The following is a 23,673-nucleotide window of genomic DNA, read 5'->3' as shown; positions in this document are numbered from 1 at the left end:
CGCTCAGAATCCATACGAAAAGGCATCAAGAGGTGGTGAAAAGTGCATTACACTGAAACACTTTCCACACCCCTTATATTCCCCGTCTACGTCCACGTACCACGCAGGCCACCATATGGTAGATGGTGGATGGTACCCTGTAGCACAAATAGTTATTTCCTTTCGTGTTCCACTCTGAAACAGGTCGAGTGAAAAATGACTGTCTGATTGCTTCCGTACCAGCCCTGACTTCGTGGTCCTTACGCGAAATGTACGTTGCAGGCAGTGGAATCGTTCTGTTTATCAGCCTCGTATGCCGGTTCTCAAAATTTTTCTCAATTGTGCTTCTGGAAAAGAAAGTCAACTTCCCTCCAGTAATTCCCATTTGAATTTGAGTTACACTTTGTTCGAATCCACCGGTAACAAATCTAGCAACCCGCCTCTGAACTGCTCCAACCTGGTGCGGATAGTAACAGTGGGGCTCCACTGGTGTCCCATATGCGGCCTCCTTTACAGGTGAACCATACATTTCTAAAATTCTCCCAGCAACCGAGGTCGATCTTTCGCCTTCCCACCTACAATCCTTACACGTTCATTCAATTACATATTGCTTTGCGACTTTATACCTAGTTATTTTAAAGGCATGACTGTGTCATGCACCACACTATTAATGCTGTACTCGACATCATGGGTGTTGATTTTCCTACTCGTCTGCTTATATTTTTCTAGCTGCCATTCACCACATCAACATCACACTGACATGCCCACAAACAGGCTTTCGACCAGCAGGAGGACGCCACTCTTCTGAATGATTGTCGAAGTCTCTGTACAGGTTTCTGCTGATCGCACCCTGTACACCAGGCGCAAAACTGCGGTCGATACACTGCAAAGCAGCAGAGCACGTTCAGTGGGGTTGCAGCCCAACGATGACTTTAAAGAAGTGTTGTATCGTCAGAAGGATGGTAGCCATGTCGAACGCTGTGAAGAACGTCGCTCTGATGCTCATCGCCCTGTGAACAGTGTTTTCGACCACGAAATGAACGGTAATCAACATCCGATCGGAAGGGTTGCGTTCACTGACGCGCTTTATCCCACTTCCTTAGACCTTTTCTTGTCGATTCTGAGCGTCGTTGTGTCTGAAATGTTTTTCTCGGCCACCCATACGAAACTGCGTGCTTTCAAAGCTGCCCATCGTGCGTCTGACCTCCATCGCAGAGGCGTCAAAAGAAGGATTGATATGTAGGTAACAAGGTGTGCGACGACCGTCCCGTCTTGTGGAATGTCCACTGCGGCACTGGGCAGAGCAGTGGTGAAATTTGGTAACGACGTGGCACATACTGGCCCACCTTACACCTAACACGAACTTCTGAGCTTCTGCCTTTTCTTTGTATGTGTCACAACGCTGCTGTTTGAACCGTCGCGTCGAATTGCACCACGCTGCTACGCATACATCATCGAAAAGTACGCAGAATTCTTACAACTCTAACGCCCCTTTAAGTACTCTTGACTGCCAAGAATTCATGCTTTTTAACTTCTAAAGTGCTTGTTTTAAATCAACAAATTTTATCAATAGCAAAAGACGCAAAATATCCTACACTGCCCAACGACTGCGACTGTGAAAAGACGTCTGTACTCTTCACTAACACCAGCCACGTAAATAAACAATTCTCCACCTGAAGATGTCGGTGTTAAGCATCGAAAACGTAGATGCAAAATAAACAAGTGACTGACGCGGAAACTGTTTCATTTGTATTTTGCTCAAATAAGTGATTTCTTAATAACTGACCCTTTAATTGGTTGCGCAATGCGAATAGGCAGGAATGAGACACTACGACGAATTGTTGAAGGCAACTAAAGTGAAAACGATTCTTGCTTTGTTCATCGATGCCTTCAGTCGTTAATTTCATCCTCTACCGGTTTTTTTTTTCAGTCGATTTAGCGACTGTCCTGTGTCTGCCTTGTCGTTCTAGTAGTCATACGTACGAACTAGTTCGCGAATTTTTGAAACTTATTCAATCCAGTGGCTTGTCATTCAATACCCTGTGCACTAATTTCAAGACGCAATTTCAACCGGTGATAGGAGAAATGGTTCAAATGGCTCTGAGCACTATGCGACTTAACTTCTGAGGTCATCAGTCGCCTAGAACTTAGAACTAATTAAACCTAAGGACATCACACACATCCATGCCCGAGGCAGGATTCGAACCTGTGACCATAGCGGTCGCTCGGTTCCAGACTGTAGCGCCTAGAATCGCACGGCCACTCCAGCCGGCTGTTAGGTGAACGTGACAGAGTCGTATAAATCCTGATTTGTGGATTCCCAGGGTCTTAACTGATAATAGAGTTTTTTTGTGGTCATTTAGTAAGACATGTCATGCGAAATCTTCAGTTCGTAATGACTATGTAGTTTCATGCAAACCAGCAACGTTTTCCGCAGGGCTCAACCAGTGCAAGCTTAAATTTTAGGCTTAAATTTAGGCCTTTCCTGTCTACTATTATTCCGTTTAGTAATTTGAACGTTTTACGAAAGGTATGCTCTGATATATTCGGATCATATCTGCATAGTGTCCGAAACCTTAAAGCACACTATTGTAGATGTGACTGTTGTCACACCCAATACCTCAAAAGAATTAAAGGTATTGGGAGTGTAATCAATCACATCTACCGAAGGGCGACACCCGGAATGGTACAGAGATATGGCCCAGACATTTACAGAAAATTTAGTTACACAAACAGGTAGTGGACTTGATGCAGGTGTAATTTCTGCATTCAACTCAACTGATTATTAGCGGTAAAGTTTTACCTATCGTCATATCAGAAAACACATATTTTTTACGAGCCATACTCATTATTGTTATTATTCTCATAATATTATTGTTACTATTGTCACTATTACCGAAAGCAGCAACATCAGAACATGTTAAACCGGTATTAACGCTATTACTTCATAGCATTATTTACTCACCTTCCAGTACAGGTACTGAAACGTCCCCTTTGAACAATTATACATGACTGGGCTTAAACTGACACTCAATATCTTTAGCGCAACGCAATCTGACTTTGAAAAATCCCTACAAAAGAATGGCCCCGACTAACATTAACCTATACGTTTCACAAATCACTTACCTCACAAAAATCTTGGTTACTCGGACTACTGCAATACAGCGAGCGCCACTACTGCCAGCTAAATAAAAGATTCAAACTACTGAAGGCACGAACTACTGATAGGCATAGTTAGCAAATGAAAGATTTTGATAGAGAACAAACAATGTATTTACCTCAATAGTGTTCAAGAGTCATAATGTATATTGCAGTTCATGACATCCAGTCTTACAAATTTCAAAACTCCGCCATCTCTCTTCTCACATCCAGCACTGCTGGCGGCTCACCTCCAACTGCGCAACGCTACGCGCTGTTCACATCCAGCTGCCCAACACTACAATGGCAGACAACAATGCAAACTAGCCACAGACTGCACACACCACAGCCAGTGATTTTCATACAGAGCGCTACGTAACGTTGCCAATAAGAAAACATAAACAGCCTACTTACATAGCCCCCATGCTCCCTACAAAAATTTTACAAATTGTTTTGGTTCCCATATTGTCTGTTTCTATGTTTATCTCTGTCATATTCGTTACTACGGAAATGCGATCTTTCTCTGTAACTACTATTCTGCCAACGGTTGGCATATGGGTGGTGTCTGTTTTGGTCACGATTTGCGTTGTAAGAATAGCCTTGTCGTGTATTATTTCTGTCATCGCGGAATTGTGACTGATGTGACCTGTAATTGTTGTGCTCCTGTTTTCGTGTTCCGCGATTGTCAGTGTCAATTTCCAGTTCTTGTAACAGTCCCTGAAAAGCTTCAATGTCGTCTTAGCAACGTCCTGCTAAAATAATATGTCGTAAATGTTCAGGCAGTTTGATTAAGCAAATGCAGATGAGTTCTGAGGGCTGTATGGGTTTGACAGATACTGAATCTTGTGCAACATGTCTTCAAAATATTTCACAAGACTGAAAAATTCAGATTGTTCGAAATGTTTCATCATTATGATGCTATGTTTTACTCGGTCTTGTGTAGCTTGTGACCAATATGCTGAGAGGGAGGCATGATAAAATTCCTCTTCACTGTGGCAATCGTGAATGACCAATTGCATTCTTACGGCTGGTTCATTCTCTAAATAGCCACACATAAATTGTAATCTGTGCTCTAATGACCAGTTGGGAGGAAAACAATGAGAGAATTGTTGGAGCCACGCTTGTGGTTGAATGTCGTTGCTAGAATTCTTAAATGTTTTGAATTTACGTGTAGTAATGAACAGCTTATAGTCAAAATCATCGTGTCGGCGAGTAGCAGATCGCTCATTGTTACGTCGTTTCTGCAGTTCCATCTCAAAATTCGGTGTACCTTGCCCATTTCTTTCATAATTTCCGAAGTGTACTGTGTTATTATTTTGTGGTTATTCCGTATTTCTATGTCCCTCTGCCCATACTGGAGCGCGAGTGTCCTCTGAAATATGTAATTCTTGTAGTACTTGTGCCAACTGATCTTGTACTTCCTGGATTTCTCTTTTGTACAGTGTATTGATTTGATTTTGATTTTGTTTGAATTTTCTAATTTGTTCATATTCTTCAATGTCAGTGAAGGCTACAGGTCTTGTGTCATTCAGAGCATCATCTACCTTTTTAGATAAGTTAGTGAACTGATCTGAAAGTTCGGCTACTTTATCCGATTGTGAAATTATTTCCTCTGTGTGTTTTTCTGAACCAAGTTTCACAGTGTCCATTTGTGTTGAAATCGTATCTATTGTGTTCTTTAAGTTTTCCTGAGTTTTAGCAAATAGCATAACCGAATCGGAAGATGCAACTGAGTCAATTTTAGCTTGCAAGGTCTCATGATTTTCATGAACAATAGTTTGCAGTTCTTTTATGGCTGCTTCGTGATTCTGTAATGCATTTTAATGACGCGAAAAAATAGGTTGGAAATGCTCACAAATTTGTGTTTTTACGTCATTACAGACTTTTTGGCATTTCGATTCAATGTTATGTAACTCAGTAGTTAACTCTTCACGTGTTTGTTCAAGTGTGGTGTCTAACTTTTGAAGCTTTTGCTGTGTTTGTCTCTGATTTTGTCCCATTGTGTCTAACTGTTGCTGTGTTTGTCTCTGGTGTTGTTCCATTGTGTCTAACTTTTGAAGATTTTGTTCCATTGTGTCTAACTTTTGAAGATTTTGTCCCATTTGTTTCTGATTTTGTTCAAGCGTTGTGTCTAACTTTTGTAGCCTTTGTCCCATTTGTTGCATTAACTGTAATAACAGTGCACTGGTGTCTGAAACATGTTCCTCAGTGCTATTCGGCAGTGCATTTGAACTGGCGATATTCGCATTTTGAAAAGCAGAAAATGTGTCTTGATTTATTTGAGAAAACGGTGAGGACGCAAAACCTGAATCTACAGTATTTGCAAGATTGTGTCCTGTCATTTTGGAATCCTGAGGCGAGCTGTTGCCGACCGATCGATCGATAATGCTTCCCTGTTCAGTAATTGTTTCACTGCCTACATTATTATTTGCAGCCCGCTCCATTTCCCTATGCACAATTACCAAATTACTACTTTGAACATTAGTTAATTCATTACATGGTGGCGCTAACACACTGCTTTCGTCTTCACTGTCATTTCTCAGTTTACTTTGGAGCCTAGAATTACATTTTTCACACGCCATTATCGTCACAATATTTCACACGACAACACAGGAAAGCACAATTTGAAGAGCAAAATAAGAAAACACATTAACATAACATATATCTCGTTAATTGCAAGCGCAGTTGCGAAATACTTGGTGCAAATCTACATGCATGCCACAACTGTTTTCCTGTACAAGAATGAAAACTACAACTACAAAGGAAATTCTCTCTATGATTACGCGCTAGCAATAAACAATAGCTACACTAATTTCACAAACTACAAGAACAAAATCAGAAGATTCCAGTGAGGTATCCTCGGCTAAGGGTCGACTTATGAAACGTCCCCTTTGAACAATTATACATGACTGGGCTTAAACTGACACTCAATATTTTTAGCGCAACGCAATCTGACTTTGAAATATCCCTACAAAAGAATAGCCCTGACTAACATTAACCTATACGTTTCACAAATCACTTACCTCACAAAAATCTTGGTTACTCGAACTACTGCAATACAGCGAGCGCCACTACTGCCAGCTAAGTAAAAGATTCAAACTACTGAAGGCACTAACTACTGATAGGCATAGTTAGCAAATGAAAAATTATGATAGAGAACAAACAATGTATTTACCTCAATAGTGTTCAAAAGTCATAATGTATATTGCAGTTCATGACATCCAGTCTTACAAATTTCAAAGCTCCGCCATCTCTCTCCCCACATCCAGCACTGCTGGCGGCTCACCTCCAACTGCGCAACGCTACGTGCTGTTCACATCCAGCTGCCCAACACTACAATGGCAGACAACAATGCAAACTAGCCACAGACTGCACACAGCACAGCCAGTGATTTTCATACAGAGCGCTACGTAACGTTGCCAATAAGAAAACATAAACAGCCTACTTACAGTACTCAATCCATTTTAATACTGGTTGTCATTTTATATCCGCTGTTTCTTATATATCTATGATACAAAAACGGTACTGCATATGTGAAACACTGGTCCAATGTAAGAGAGGGCTTGATGGACCTAATGAAATCATATTAAATAAATAGTAAAATAAATATTCACAACGTAGCGCGTTTCCGAAGCGGGCCCGTCAATACCGACATGAAGGCAAGGGGTTAGTGTGGCATTCGTGTCTTACCGACTTGCGTGCTGTAGACGCGTAAACCTGAACTACAGCGACATTATTACCAAATGCGTCCAATCAGGTACAGCGTACTATTATTCTATATTTGGTTGCCGAAAGACATCCATCGGAGTGTGAAGAATGTGTATGGGGCAGCATGTCTATCGAAAAACATTGTTGGGAACAGTGCGACACGGTGTGTTATAGGTTCGTGATAACTCACGTCCCTATATTGCACACGTAACGCAGAAGATAATGTCGACTCAAGTGGGAGACACTATTGTACTTCTCTCGCTATGCGATTACCACACCTTCGATCCCTTGGGGTGAAGGTTCGACGATTCCTGTCCGACTAGGACATGCGGCAGGCAGATAGGTACCAGAAACTTCTCGGCAGATTAAAACTGTGTGCCGGACCGAGACTCGAACTCGGGACCTTTGCTTTTCGCGGGCAAGTGCTCTACCAACTGAGCTACCCAAGCACGACTCACGCCCCGTCCTCACGGCGTTACTTCCGCCAGTACCTCGTCTCCTACGTTCCAAACCTTACATAAGCTCTCCTGCGAACCTTGCATAAAGGTTCCAGAAGAAAGAAAGGATATTGCGGAGGCATGGCTTAGCCACAGCATGCCAGGAAGTTTCATGTCAGCACAGAGTGAAAATCTCATTCCAGTTACGTACCTCTTCACGTAGCAGGACACCACGTTTTGCCAAACGGTTATCTCCAACCTAGTGCATCGGTGGCTTGAGTGCCTCAGTGTTCACGGCGATCTTGCCTTCATGCCGTACCATTTCTGCACTGTACGGCCTTTGCACTGAAAATTTTTTGTCACCCCTTATAACTTCTTGCTCGGTATCCGCACAGCTAGTTATCTCACAATTTTGCGCACTTCGTTTACTACTGGCCGCGCAATGAGAATAAATCTGTATTTCTTAAAATTCACGTACAAGTAAAGGACAAAGTCTTACCACAGTCACCGAGCGAGGTGGCGCAGTGGCTAGCACACTGGACTGGTACTCAGGAGGACGATGGTTCAATACCGCGTCCGGCTATCCCGATTTAGGTTTTCCGTGATTTCCCTAACTCACTCCAGGCAAATGCCAGGATGAGTCCTTTGAAAGGGCACGGCCGACCCAAATCCGATGAGACCGATGACCTCGCTGTTAGGTCTCTTCTCCCGAAGTACCCAACCCCAACCCTTACCGCAGTCTGCACTGTTTGTTTGTGTGGTCGACGGTACTTACTGGCCGGCAGGACGGTAAAGACGCAAGGCTCGCTCTGGCTGCCCACGGCGTTCACAGCGAAGCAGAGCAGGTCGCCGTAGTCGGAGCCCGTGATCGGCGTGTAGGTGAGCAGCGACGTGGTGCCAGAGGCGCCGCGCATCCTGTAGCGCTCCTCCGGCACCGCGGGCAGCTGAGGAAACTCTCCAGACTCGGACGTCGACACCGCACCGCCACCTGCACCAAGTGCACATTCAGACAGAAGCAGTTTCACAAACGGCCGTCAAACCGCTACAATGGTTGTGCCCACATCTGGTCTTATTACTGCAAGATATTTTGTGGCTATCATCTTTTCTAGCTTCTTGTGATTAAATGCGTAAACTATGTAGATAAAATGAGAAGGTATTTTAGAAACTCTTACTTCAGTGTGCGCAGAAAAAGCGAAAATATAGATGGGGTGTAAAAGCAAACAGTCACGGCTATTAGAAGCATATTCTGAAGCGCTTAATCCTAGTATTCCCTAAATCTCCTCATATTGGCTCAACAGAAAATCTTCCTTAAGAAGTGAACGTAGTACTGACAGCACTTTAAATCTGAAAAGCTGCAGAATATTCATAGAGCTTGTGAACAAGAAGAACTCAGAGTTCCTGAATTCTTCAATACGCTAGGGGTGGGGGGTGGGGGAATTGAGGCAGTAGAGATGTAGTACACTGGTGAAGTAAAGCGCTTAGGCAATTTAGCAAAGCTGCACTTTTGCTCTACATAACTCAATGCAAGTGTAACACAAGGAGCAGCAATAGGTAAAACTTTCCTTATGCTAAACGACATCTACATCTACATCCATACTCCGAAAGCCACCTGACGTTGTGTGGCGGAGGGTCCTTTGAGTACCTCTATCGGTTCTCCCTTCTGTTCCAGTCTCGTATTGTTCGTGGAAAGAAAGATTGTCAGTATGCCTCTCTGTGGGCTCTAATCTCTCTGATTTTATACTCATGGTCTCTTCGTGAGATATACCGCTTGATTCCTCGGTGAAGGTAAGTTCTCTAAACTTCAACAAAAGCCCGTATCGAGCTACTGAGCGTCTCTCCTGCAGAGTCTTCCACTAGAGTTTATCTATCATCTCCGTAACGCTTTCGCGATTACTAAATGATCCTGTAACGAAGCGCGCTGCTCTCCGTTGGATCTTTTCTATCTCTTCTATCAATCCCATCTGGTACGGATCCCACACCGGTGAACAATACTCAAGCACTGAGCGAACAAGCGTACTGTAACCTACTTCCGTTGTTTTCGGATTACATTTCCTTATGATTCTTCCCATGAATCTCAGTCTGGCATCTGCTTTACCGACGGTCAACTTTATATGATCATTCCATTTTAAATCACTCCTAATGCCTAGTCTCTAATAACTTATGGAATTAACTGCTTCCAGTTTATGACCTGCTATATTGTAGCTAAATGATAAAGGATCTTTCTTTCTAAGTATTCGCAGCACATTATACTTGTCTACATTGAAAATCAATTTCCATTCCGGGCACCATGCGTCAATTCGTTGCAGATCCTCCCGCATTTCAGTACAATTTTCCACTGTTACAACCTCTCGATATACCACAGCATCATCCGCAAAAAGCCTCAGTGAACTTCCGATATTATCCACAAGGTCATTTATGTATATTGTGAACAGCAACGGTTCTACGACACTCCCCTGCGGCACACATGAAATCACTCTTACTTCGGAAGACTTCTCTCCATTGAGAATGACATGCTGCTTTCTGTTATCTAGAGACTCTTCAATCCAATCACACAATTGGTCTGATAGTCCATATGCTCTTACTTTGTCCATTAAACGAACAACGGTAGACATCGGTCGGAGTATGAAGAATGTGTATGCGGCGGCATGTCTATCGAAAAACATCGTTGGGGAACAGTGTGACAAGGGCTGTTACAGCTACAGGACAGCACACGTTCCATGAAGAAGAAACATGAACAGAATTCACGTACCTGCATTTTGTGACGTGTTTTCCTACTGGTTAACGTAGTAGGCCTCAACTTGCCATCTAAAAATATTTCGAGCCTCGAGTACGCCTTAAAACCTACATATCCACCGTTACCCTGGACCACACGTCGTTGTACAGAATGTTACAGGTATAAGTGCAGGTATTTCTGTTGATGGTTGCGGGAAATCACATCAATATTTACTTAATTTGCAGACTGATAATTACAGCTATTACAAGTTGTATGTTTTGAGGATGATTAATAATTCCAAGAATCTGTGGCACAAACAAGACTTTGATGTTTAATTCTCCTGGGCAGAAGGTCAGGTATTGAAGTGTTGGCGCCTGGACGCAAAACGGTTAATTTATTATGACAAGTGTAGTTCACTTCATGGTGCAGTTACGACCGTGCACAAAAGAAAGGTAGTAAATTATATGATGCGTGTGCGAGAAGACTGTTAGATACAGAGAAAAAAACAACTAAAACACTGTCGTCGATATATATTATGGTACCAATAATCAGAATATCGATACATCTACCCCTAACAGCGCCTAGCAGGGAAAAAAATGTCTGATGAATCTAATGTACATCTATACAACACATCATTGACTAAAACAACACTTATTGTGCCAGACTGGTTGTAAATCCTACAGATACAAACGACAAAGTTTATTAATACAAATTTTATGATATGTACAGAGAAGACCAAAAGACCCATATGTTGATTCCTATCTCTGCTGTACAGTTTTATTAACCTACACTCTACACAATTTACATTTAGACAATCAGTAAATGCTTATGTGCTTGAAAATGAAATCACTCACCTTTCCTAAATTTCAGTAAGAACGGTGTAAAAATTATGCAGCCAGTTTCTTGTGCAAGGATAAAACTTTCATTGAATCGTTATCTTCCCCAAATATTTACCAAAGCTTAGTTATAGCTTCTTCGCAATAAGTGGTATCAAACTCCACTGCTGAAAATTCAGTATTTAAGTGTTTAGGATGTACTCGACGCGGAATATGGATCGAAAATTTGTGTATGCGTGCATGTCATTTAGTTCAACGGACAATAAAATTTTAATTTTAAAAATAAATTGCCTTTAGTTCACTCAAAAGCCGCGTGAGTTCCATTCTCTTAAAACTAAAAGAGCACCTGTCATCTCAAAATATAGTTTCTCGGCGAAATAAAATAATAAAATCGGTGTTCCCCGTAGAACATCATTTTCTCAAAGCTACATCACTAATCAGTTTTGTGAATAATTACAAAAAATGACTTCGCTGTTTTCATTAATTACTTATTGGTCTTTGTTGATGACATTTCATGATTTCATGCGACCTCATTTCATACCCACCGTAGCTATGTGTTGATTTTATTCGATGTCGGACGAAAGTAGTAAAGCTTTCAACGTTCTGCTTGCCGTTTTAGTCCGTTTCTGACCAGACTCCATTTAACAGCCAGAATACTCAAAGTCAGCTCTCTATATCGTAGATTGTTACGATTTTTTAGGTTTAGGCGTCCTTCCATTTGCGGAAGTCCTAATACGCACGGAAATTTCAGATTATTCTAATTTTCATGTACGCTTAAAAATTCTATGTGCATCTTCAATTGTAAGATGATAGATCCTCTAACTGTAATGGTTCTGGAGTGGCATCTCTGGAAATACAGCTTCACACTATTTTTTTCATCAGAGGCAACTCATCAGTGGAGCATACACCCGCACATCAACTACCTGAAATGCAGAAATTTGATTTATCAAAATATCGGTAACAAGAAGACGCCACTCCTTCTCTTTCCGCCTTTGTTAACAATTTCGCATAAGTCTAGGAACATTTGTGACACCATACTACACTTTTCCTAATTAATAGCTCTTCTCGTTTACCCAGCAGAATTAACCTACTCAGTTCCCGAAATACATACAGCTTCACTTTTCCAACCTAATGTCTCTTACCGTTTCCCCGTCGTACTTAAACTATTCATATGTCGAAATCACTACAGAGTCACCCATTTACTTCGTCCACTTCCTGAGGGTGACAAAAGTGATGTGGTACTCAATTTTTTAAATGACTTTCATGTAATGACTTCAGGATTCCTGTTCACAGTAATAAAATATTTGTTTGGGTCCCAGAGAAAGTATCTACAAAAGCTGGAGATAGTTTCTAACATTTTGAAACGTTTATGGTACTTTTATACTATACTCTGCTTTGCATTTAGGGAATGTAAAATGCTACGAGTGGTTTTTGAAGAGGTATTGTTTATTTTCACACTTCATTGACAAATCGATTTCTGACATTAAGACGGTAAACAAACGCTGGATGAGGAACAGGTAATCCATTTATTCGCTAGGATGGAAAGCTGAGTAAGCCAATCACACATAATAACGACTTCTTGACAAAGGGAGGTTCGTGTACCACAAGATAGATTAATTTCCTATTCCAGTGTTACAAAGGTTCCACCTAATTACCCCTACACATATGCTCTGGAGGTAGGCACATGACTTTAATACACACATAAGGAAATGTAATAATGAAATCAGTTCCCGTAATGCAACGATTATATAAAATCAGTGGAAAACTGAAAGCTAATGCTTCTAAATAATAGCTTAACTGAAACACGGAGCGAATGAAACGGTGTTTTAGTGTAAGTATCACAATCTACACTTACATCTGCATAATTACTCTGCAATTCACACTTAAGTGCCTGACAGAGACTCTCGAAAATACTCGGGAAAAATGAACATTTAAAATTTTCCTTAAGACCTATGATTTTCCTTATATTACTGCGATAATCATTTCTCCCTATGTAGGTAGGCGTCAACAAAATATTTTCGCATTCGGAGGAGAAAGTTGGCAAGTGAAATTTCGTGAAAAGTTCTCGGCACGATGTTTTGGCAAATAGCCACACTTAAATTAGGTGAAATGTTTTAATTGTACCTCTACAATAGCTGTTGTTCAAAGTAATAGAAAGTTCCTTGAAAGTGTAAACACAATGAAATAATCACTAGCAATTCTGGCAAAAAGGGTGAACGAAAATATCAAAAAATGCTGCCACGAATGCAGAATTGATTTCCATGGTCACAGACGAAATAATTGGAACCCGGTAAACGGAGACGCACGGATAATTCACATAAACTAGTAGTAGCAGTATACTGGTTCAAAAACTTGTGACACTAGCTTGAAACAGAACTGCACGATTCACACATCGGCGTCCAACAGCACTCTGTGAACGCTAAGAACCAGGTGTCTTGAACGGAAATAATCACTGCAGGGAACCAGTGACGGAGTACTCTATCCTCGTCTTGTTAGAACCATTAGTCTAGACTACACAACCGTTTTCTCGGAAGGGGAATGCTAGCTTACTGTATGCATTTCCGCGGTACATTCACTCAGCTGGGTAACGGAGTCACTTTCGAAAGTGCCCTACGTGTCTTCTTCAGGCCACAAAAACGTCAGGAAGAACTTCGAAACTTTTCTCCAAAAAACATTATTGTTAACCAAATAATTTCCTCTTCTCACTTTAAAGGTTTCTGTGGTAATTAAACGGACGACTTCAAAACAATCATGTCATTGGGGAATGCTCCCTACATACAGTCAGAGAATTTAGAGATCTCAATTTCGTTAACGATAAAATTATTATGAGTAGTTGTGCCGGATCAATTCTGTCTCCTTGTCGAATGAGGCAGGAAATCGCACAATGCAATAGTACTGTTGTATATTTTTGTGTGAAAACGATGGGGAAGGTAAGTCAGGTCTGTTTGTACTGAAACATGACGGATACTTAACATTCCGTTGTGAATACAGTTTAGACAAATGCTAATCTATACGCATCCCTATATTTCCGTAGCTTTTAGATGATTCTGTTGTAATGGTGTACATAAATGTTTTCTGGCCATTGTAAGACCATACAAAAATTAAAACAAAACACGTATCATTCCTCCATTCATCTTTAAAAAAGAAAGAAAGAAAGAAAGAAAGAAACCATTGCAGTATTATTCATGCAGCGCAGCAGTCAATCTCGGTAATATCGTAGGACGCGTGTCCCATGATGGGATACGATATAATAAACACCTAACAGAAATCTGGTGTATCCCAAGTTCAAAACTAAGTGCATAGAGATAACGTCAGTACAGCACAGAAAGTTCTTCAGATATTGTTTCAGCACATGCTTCATGAAACACCCATGAGACGTATATTGAAGTACCTTAAGCAACAATGATATTTCGAGCATGGAGACAAGGGGCACAACTAGTTTTTGGGATACAGAGTATCCACGTGCGTAGTCTAAGGATGACAAGTTTCGTTGGCTTAATGATATCGTTAACGAAATAAGAAACAAAAATTTTTCTGCAGAAGGCAAGTTGGAAATATATTTTCTATACACAATTAGAACCGTTTTCTACATTTCCATTACAAACCATTGTGAAGTGCACGGCAATGGGTACTTGAAATTGTACCAGTTATCATGGCTTCACTGATCTCTTCACGTGAATTATCATTCATTAACAGTAATATTTTATTCTAATCGCTAGTAATACATTCTGAATCCTCACCATTTTCTATAAAGAATTTTCAGATCAGTTAGCTCTCATTCTAATTTATAGTATACCATGCATCTCTGAAACAAAAAGCTGTTTCCAGCACTGGTCACAACTGTCTGCAAGAATGGCAGCAGAAGCAATAGATGAATCTATTATCCATTATTATTGACATCCAGCTGCTGTCCAATTTCTAGAACGTGTTATGATGCCAAATATAATGAAGTGCCTCAAACAGAACGATTTCCTCCCTGCGAGCTACCAAGGATTTATAAAACATCAGTTTTCGACATCCATCAGTCCATGATTCAAGGCAACAAGGTAGTCACGTATATACGGTATTTCTTGACTGTCCAAAAGGAAAAAGATTTTTTTGGTAGGGAGGACGCAGCATGTTATCTTGGATGGAGAGTAATCAGCAGAAGCAGAAGTAAGTTCAGGTGTACCTCAGGATTGTACAAGAGGAATATTGCTGTTTATTTTATACGTCAATGACCCGGAAAACGTAAACAATGACTTCAGACTTCCACAAATTATGCCGTTATCTACAAAATACGTAGTGGAAACCACCGAAATGAAGCAATAGTGCAAACTGCGACCAAGCTAACGGAGTCAGTGTGAGAACTCTTGTCACTGCAAAATTGACAACGCGTAACGTAAGGTTTTTCTCCAAGTTAGGAAAAATGAAAAAGACTCATAGACTGTTAGTGCAAGTGTGCGGTGTTAAAGCTGTGAGTTTAAAGTGCGTATTTGAGTGAATTAAACACTTAAGAGATAGATAGGAAGTTATAGAGTGTGGGCCGCGTTCGAGATGACCACCAAAACGCACAACCCCAGACGACACCGCACAAGTGCGTCGGGTACATGCAGATGATCGGCGGTTGTCTATACGAATGTCAGCAGAAGAGCTTAAGATAAGGAAAGGCACTGTAACTACTGTCCTTCAGTTTTTGGTAACTGTCATGAAAACAGATGAAACCTAGTGCTGCCAATACCATCCACACACAAAGTGACAGTCAGTGACTTAGTGTTCATCGTTTCCCCGCTTCCCAAAATAAATTGACTAAATCTAATATTAAGGACTTGACCACATTTTTCGACTACTAGGGCTTGATCTACCACGAATTCCTAAGACTAGAACATCTGTGCATCGTAGTGGTGGTTAATAAACTAATACAAATACCTGGACATAACGATAATTCAACGAAGGACAGCACGAATACCAACGTTTCTTTTACTTACGAGAGAGTGTCAAGAAAATGCTGAAAATCTGAATCGGTAGCTGGAGGATAAGAATCAGTTACCCCAGGAAAGCTCTATACAAGCAAAAAAGAACTGGAATTAAGTAAAGGATCTAGAAATACGTTTCAGTCACTTTACTTACTTCTCCCGTATTGGCCGAGAATGCCAGATTAGACTAATTACCGCGTGTATTCAAGCGATAATTTTCCTGGTGCACACAAAGCCTTTGGAACGGAAGGAAACCCAGGCACTTGCCATAATGCCAAGTACCCTCTGCCATGTATTCCACAGCGAGTTTTTGAATATATATGTCGTTTTTACTGCACACCACCAACACAATAAGATATTTAATTTTTACTGCCTTAGTTCTAGAATCCTACTTTATTTATGTTTCTTCATATGTGATGATTTACATCTACTCAACAATTTGAAAGGGCCACGGTATTATCTCGAATATTTCAGTCGTATCCATTTCCTTTTGTTTCTCAGCTATTGTATTTCTAATGAACAATTTGTGGATTGTGATAGTTTGTTGAGTATATACTTATCTTATTGGTATATAGTCTCACAACTGACATACTTAACTACGATGAAAATTACTAGTCATTTTTGTCATAGGCTTGAGGTATGAGCAATAATGAGATATGAAAGAGAGTAGCTGCTGGCGAGAGGGTATGGAAGTAAGAGAATGTGCAACTTCTACAAAAAGTGACAAGGAATATGAATAACCGTTTATGACAGTGCACAATGAGTAAATGTGCATTAAAGGCTGCATGGCGAGGCCTGATAAAAGGAAGAATAAGCGGGAGGAATACATGATAGATAATCATTTTAAAGTCACAATCCAATACGGTTATGTAACGGCAAAATGGCTACTGTCATACAAAGATGTGGAGAGGCAAAATTATGTAACGACTATTATTTTTATCAGTATTTTCCGTGTAGTCCTTTCCTCACCGATTCTAGAACCTTCTCATTCCTTATCTTATCAGTCCACCTCATTTTCAACATTCTTCTGTAGCAGCACATCTCAAATGATTCGATCCCTTTGTGTATGTATATAACAGATTAAAATCATGTTGTTACTTATCAGAATACCTACATCAATTTCAGTTTATCGTTTTCGTATTTCATCGGCCACATACATGTTAAAAAGGATAAGTGGTATTCTGTGCCCCTCTCAGCAGGTTTTTCTGCCATCACCGTAAATTTAAATTCGTAATAAATATTTCAATGTGCTTAGCATTCTTTGTGTGAAATATTTCGATGCCATAGCGAGATCCACTGACTATACTTCCACCAAATGTTGGGGTACCCAGCAGTTATTTATCCAGTGGATACGGGTACAGATATTGTCAACACTGGTACCGTAGTATGTACCCACTTCAGGATGTTGTTTTCCTCTGTGTGTGACAATCTTCCAGCAGACACATCACCTAATTTGCTTCCCAATGTTTTCTGCATGGTCATAGCTGCCCCGCAAAGGTGGACTACGCCTCTCAGTGTTGTCAGTCCACACTTCGACACGTTACCTTCTGCCCATAGGAACATAAAAACTGATAGCTTGCTTGTGCCACGCATATTTGGAGGTACTAACCAACCTAAAAACATACTACTTGTAAAGCTTTAACTGTCAGTCTGCAAATTAAGTACATAGTGACGTAATGTTGTTCAGTATATTATTGTCCTCACTCATCAACAGAAATATCTGCACCTCTACAGCTAACACCTCAAATATTTTTTTTTTTTTTTTTTTTTTTTTTTTTTTTGCAAATGTCCTGTAAATTATCGATTCACATATAGGATTTGAAACACAAGCTTATTTTGTCCTTTTTGATAAGAGGAGCCACGTTTTCTGCTCCTGTGGCAATATTTGCATCTCAGAGTAACATCTAACCAAAACGTTCCCTGTTATTTGCTGTATATGTTCCAATCTCTTCCTCTGTAACTTTTATCCTCTACAGCTTCCTATAGTACAAAAGAAAGTTACTCCCAGGTATCTAAATATATATCCTGATAGTAGTTTCCATGGGTTTCTTCCCTCGTCGATTCTGTGGAGTATCTAGGCACTTCAAAACACATCAACATACATAATTTTCCCCATCCTTCTGTTTCACTACATCAGATACACGTAGATTCTCTTCTTTTACAGTTGTCCTTCTGTCTACAATTCTCTTCTGTACGTATCTGTGCCTCAGATCTTTATACTCAGTCTGTTTGTCAAGTAAGGGTCTAAGTGAAATACCTAGACGTTATTTGATGAAGAAAATCCTCATTGTCTGTGTTATTCGGCCTCTTTAAACCTTCTCGCTCCATCAGCAGTGCTTTATTTTGCTTCCAGGACACAGAATTGCGCTTGCAGAATATTATGCAACTAACTAATGAAATGGTTTGAGAGACCTCACGTTATTCTCCGGAAACTTTCACATAAAGTTTGAGATTTTGGACTGACAATCGGAAGAATCGATGTTAAAATCCTGTGTCTTGTAATTTTGCGGCAGGTTTGTCGTGATTGTTCTGAATCAGATAGATTCATTTCGAGAATCCACTTACTCAAGCACATAAACATTTAGTAACTGGATAAGTGGTTGCAAATGTAAATTGTGGCCTTGGTACAGGTGAATGACGATGATGTTTGGTTCGTGGGGCGCTCAACTGCGGAGTCATCAGCACCCATACAAACTCCCAAGTTTCACACAGTGCAATTTTTTTGCACAGTCCAATCGAGCCACTGTAACGATTCATGCTCAGGACGAAATTATGAGGACAAGAGAAACACCCAGTCTCCGGACATAGAAAAGCCCCAACCCCGCCGGGAATTGAACATGGGATTCATGGTCCAGAGGGAGCAATACTAGCCACTAGATCACGCTCTGAGAACGGCACAGGTGAATGGATGTATAACAGCGTAATACGGCAAAGGCAATCAAAATGAAGAAGGACCCCCAGAAAAGCAAGGACGAACACCAATACTTTTGCAAAAGCACATGATGAGTAGAATTAGCTGGCTGTGAATGATAAATCCCCGCAATTAAACCGAGACGCAATTTAAATAGGTTGCGTACCACCCAACTCAGTGGCTGAATTGATGACATAAGTTTACTTCTCGCAAACGCACGGAGTGTGGGGGACTGCTGCAGTGTTGACTGGCAATTATGAAACCAGATCAACCTCTGCACATTGCTCTAAGTCAGAGAGATCTCTCTCAGTTGCTACCTAAAGTGAAGAGCATTCTCTATGGGATCCATGAAGTAAGTGTAGTCTTAAACGTCACTGCAGCAAGTGTGTTATGTCTGTTCGAAACTTATCTAGTTTGCCAGCATAGGAATATCACCTATCAATCGTAGCTGCCGCTGTGAATTCTGACCAGTAATAATATTACAAACGAATTTAACAATTTATTATTCTCACAGGTTTTGTCTTGTTATGGGAAGAATGGCGGAAAATCTCTCCTGATACATGACAGTTTTGGAATCCCAGCCAATGAGAAAGCCTTGAAAATAGGGATATTTGAGATAATTACAGACCCCTAGCGTTCACCTTCTGGTCTCAGACCTTCTGTGTTTTTCACTTGGCCTTCAGATCTCATCTAGGCAAAAGATTCCTCCTAGTATCTCACACAACGCAGACTTATGGATCTTAGTCCACCCTCTCCTTCGCTCCTGCTGTGTGGACATAGGAGACGATTATTTCCCTGTTAGATATCTGTGTAGGGATGGTTTTTAGCACCAAAAAAGTGTATGACAGTCCTAAATTAACTTTCCTATCGTGAGACAGCAAAAGAAAGCCCCCAAAGCTGCAGAAAGTAACAGGTTTCCCTCTCACGGTAAGAAAGGGAAAAGAGAAGAACAAGTAATTAATAGTGCATTCTTTGACACTGTTGAATACTGTCGGCAGTTTTCTTGTAACATTAAAAACTGACTATCTGGATGAGCATATTACATAATGAAGGTAGTTTGCATGACTTTGGGCATGAACTAGCATGTACGTGTAGGAGAGGCAGTTTCAACCATCAACTCGAGAAAGTAAAGTTATACAATTAAATTCTTTTTGTTGGCAAGTATATATTTGCAGTCTTGATACGTATCCAAATCGTCACCTCAAACTATTATAGATTTCCACTAATGGAGTCATTGATAAAGTGTAGATGGTCTACGGCATTTTGTTTTAACCTCTCTAACAGCATGCTATTGCGCTATGAGAGAGGTAAAAACAGCGCCCAGGGCTGCAGAAAGTAAAAGATTTCCCTCAATACAAAAGAGGAAAAGCACAACAATTATATAATAGGGCAATCATTGACAGTAGTGAATACTTTTGGCAGTTTTCCTGCACCGTAAAAGAGATGAGGGTATTACACATTTCATTAACTACGACGTAACATTAGGAAAGATAATCAGGAAGTTTTATCCATCAACTTGAAAAAATAAAGTTACATACTTAAGTTACTGTTTGTTGGCAAGTACACGTCTGCAGTCTGGGTATGTATCCAAATCCTCACCCCAAACTACTACGCCGGCTGAAGTGGCCGTGCGGTTAAAGGCGCTGCAGTCTGGAACCGCAAGACCGCTACGGTCGCAGGTTCGATTCCTGCCTCGGGCATGGATGTTTGCGATGTCCTTAGGTTAGTTAGGTTTAACCAGTTCTAGGTTCTAGGGGACTAATTACCTCAGCAGTTGAGTCCCATAGTGCTCAGAGCCATTTGAACCCAAACTACTACTGATTGCCACTAGCGCAGTCTCTGATATAGTGTAAATGGTCTGCGCCATTTTGTTACAGCTTCTCTAAGGGCACACTGTTGCACTGTGGTGCTGGTGTTTCATTGCTTACCAGGACTGAAGCACCGTACCTGCTAACTAAAATACCTTAAGTATGTAACCTGTTTCTTTTGAGGTTGTTAATATACGTTTCTCTATTCAGATTTATAGTCAAGGCATGTTGATTGCTTGTCACATATGGTATATCAAGACACACATATGAACGGAGAGTTAGTATCTGAGTGCAACTGATGGAGTTATCGTGGTAGGGTAGTTCAACAAACACAGAGTTTCAGGCTGAACAAAACCATCCAGAATGCATGTGGCTATGGAGTCCGTACCAACTGACGACACGGACGGGGCGATGGCGTCGGCGGCGCCGTCGGCAGGCGCGCTGCTGTTGAAGAACCAGCGGAAGAAGAGCGGCGGCGGGTGCGCCCTGACGCGGCACAGCACCCTGGCCACGTCGTGCGCCGGCACCGCCAGCGTCGCCGGCTGCTCCGGCGCGCACACCGGCCTGACTGCAACAGGTTAACCACAGGAGCACAGTAGTCTCCATCAAAAGCGACGAGGAAAGCGCCAGGCGGCGCTGATCGGGTATCCCCAAACACACAGTGAAATTACTGAGGGTAAGCATTGTGTCAATGGAGAGATGAAGTAAATGTTAGATAGTTATAGCAGATTACGTATGTAGCCACAATTGCGATTTGGAATAAACGATTATGGGATCTGGTAATAATCAGATCTTTCTACACTACTGGCCATTAAAATTGCTACATCACGAAGATGACGTGCTACAGACGCGAAATTTAACCGACAGGAAGAAGACGCTGTGATATGCAAATGATTAGCTTTCCAGAGCATTCACACAAGGTTGGCGCCGGTAGCGACACCTACAACGTGCTGACATGAGGAAAGTTTCCCACCGATTTCTCATACACAAACAGCAGTTGACCGTCGTTGCCTGGTGAAACGTTGCTGTGATACCTCGTGTAAGGAGGAGAAATGCGTACCATCACGTTTCCGACTTTGATAAAGGTCGGATTGTAGCCTATCGCGATTGCGCTTTATCGTATCGCGACATTGTTGCTCACGTTGGTCGAAATCCAATGACTGTTGGCAGACTATGGAATTGGTGGGTTCAGGAGAGTAATACGGAACGCCGTGCTGGATTCCAACGGCCTCGTATCACTAGCAGTCGAGATGACAGGCATCGTATCCGCATGGCTGTAACGGATCGTAAGCCACGTGTCGATCCCTGAGCCAATAGATGGGATCGTGGTCAACGCAAATTGGGAGCGTGTATTCGTTATCGCCATACTGGCGTATCACCCTGCGTGATGGTATGGGGTGCCATTTGTTATACGTCTCGGTCGGTCACCTCTTGTTCGCATTAACGGCACTTTCAACAGTGGACGTTACATTTCAGATGTGTTACGACCCGTGGGTCTACCCTTCATTCGATCCCTGCGAAACCCTACATTTCAGCAGGATAATGCTGTACCGCATGTTGCAGGGCCTGTACGGGCCTTTGTGGATACAGAAAATGTTCGACTGCTGCCCTGGCCAGCACATTCTCCAGATCTCTCACCACTTGAAAACGATTGGTCAATGGTGGCCGAGCAACTGGCTCGTCACAATACGCCAGTCACTTCTCTTGATGAACTGTGGTATCGTGTTGAAGCTGCATGGGCAGCTGTACCTGTACACGATATCAAAGCTCTGTTTGACTCAATGCCCAGGCGTATGAAGGCCGTTATTACGGTCAGAAGTGGTTGTTCTGGGTACTGATTTCTCAGGATCTATACACCCAAACTGCGTGAAAATGTAATCACATTTCAGTTCTAGTATAATATATTTGTCCAATGAATACCCGTTTGTCATCTGCATTTCTTCTTGGTGTAGTAATTTTAATGGGTAGTAGTGTAGCATTTTCATAGTCTGAAAACATCCTCATCGTCGCCGTGTAAGACTATCTCTATGTTAGAAGCATTTTAACAACTATATTCGTGACAGATCCAAAACAAACATCATTCAGTATCAAGAAAGTAAAATTATCACAAAAATATTAGGACCATAATTTGAGATTGGAATTTGAATGAAAAACAAATCTTTGTTACGGAAAAAAATGCAGGTTCACAGGAGACGCTGATTAAAGTTACACTGTCACCTATATGAAATGTAAACATCATGACCCCTAAAAATGCTCTGAAAATAGCTTTGTCAATGGAAACCAAATCAATTTTCTGACAGAAGTCAATGAAGACATAACAGAGATTGATATTCATGAAGAAATCATTAAAGATGTAACTAAGTTTATAAACCTATTCACAAATCCTAAATGATTGAGAAGCTACAACCCGAAAAAGCTCAGAATGGATGCAAGAACATAAAAAAGAAATACTGTCAATGAATTATGAGGTATTCGTAGGAAAAGAAGAAACAACGTACTAAATACGTTATAAGGCACTCGTTACTTGGACCTCAATTGCGGCTGAGGTAAATCACAAGATATAACAGTTTAGATTGAGCTCCCATATATGCCCCATTTTATAACAGTAAGAATGATAAATGCAGAGAGAGAAGTTGTAATAGCAAGATATTCACATCTACTCATAGAATGTTGGTATGAAAGGTGATACCAGACACGAATACTTTTCCAACGCTGTAGTTCTAACTCACGAGAAATGAAGCAACGAATATTTAAAGAGCTACTTGCCCATTAATCTTTTCCAGTGGTAGTGGATATATTCAAAGAATTATTTACTAATAGCCTCGAAAATATTTTTTTACAAGGGAAGCGAACAAGCTCAGTTCGGAAACCCAATACATCATATATAGGTTGCCAATGAAGCTAAACAAGGAAATAACGAATTTCATTTACACATTTGTTGGCTACGAGAGAGGTTGGAACTAAAAAATCCGTTAGGACGAACAAATAGAATATTATTACATCTGTGTGTTCAACAATATATACGACATTGGGGTTAATCTTTAAGCATTACATCTAGCGACTGAAAAGTTCAAAATTGAGAAAAGTTTTAGGCAAGGCGTTTCACTTTCGCCAAAACTGTTTTGCGGAAGCTTACAAGACGTATTCAAATATTTAAATGTGAATTTAGAGGTAATCGTGTAAACCTT

The 23,673-nt window shown here is 41.0% G+C and overlaps 1 protein-coding gene across 1 annotated transcript in view; it reads right to left on the bottom strand.

The window, feature by feature from the left end:
• The window catches only part of LOC124795902 (nephrin-like), a 349,584-nt gene that overhangs the window by 103,567 nt on the left and 222,344 nt on the right, over positions 1-23,673 (bottom strand). The window contains exons 8-9 of the mRNA XM_047259981.1: positions 20,874-21,053; positions 8,038-8,250 (exon numbers count right to left, since the gene is read on the bottom strand). Of these exons, the coding sequence (XP_047115937.1) occupies positions 8,038-8,250; positions 20,874-21,053 (393 nt within the window). The remainder of the gene's footprint in view (positions 1-8,037; positions 8,251-20,873; positions 21,054-23,673) is intronic.

Source organism: Schistocerca piceifrons, chromosome 4, assembly GCF_021461385.2.
Source record: "Schistocerca piceifrons isolate TAMUIC-IGC-003096 chromosome 4, iqSchPice1.1, whole genome shotgun sequence".
Taxonomy (NCBI): domain Eukaryota; kingdom Metazoa; phylum Arthropoda; class Insecta; order Orthoptera; family Acrididae; genus Schistocerca; species Schistocerca piceifrons.
The sequence above is the reverse complement of the archived record's forward strand: the minus strand, read 5'-3'. Positions and strand labels throughout refer to the sequence as shown.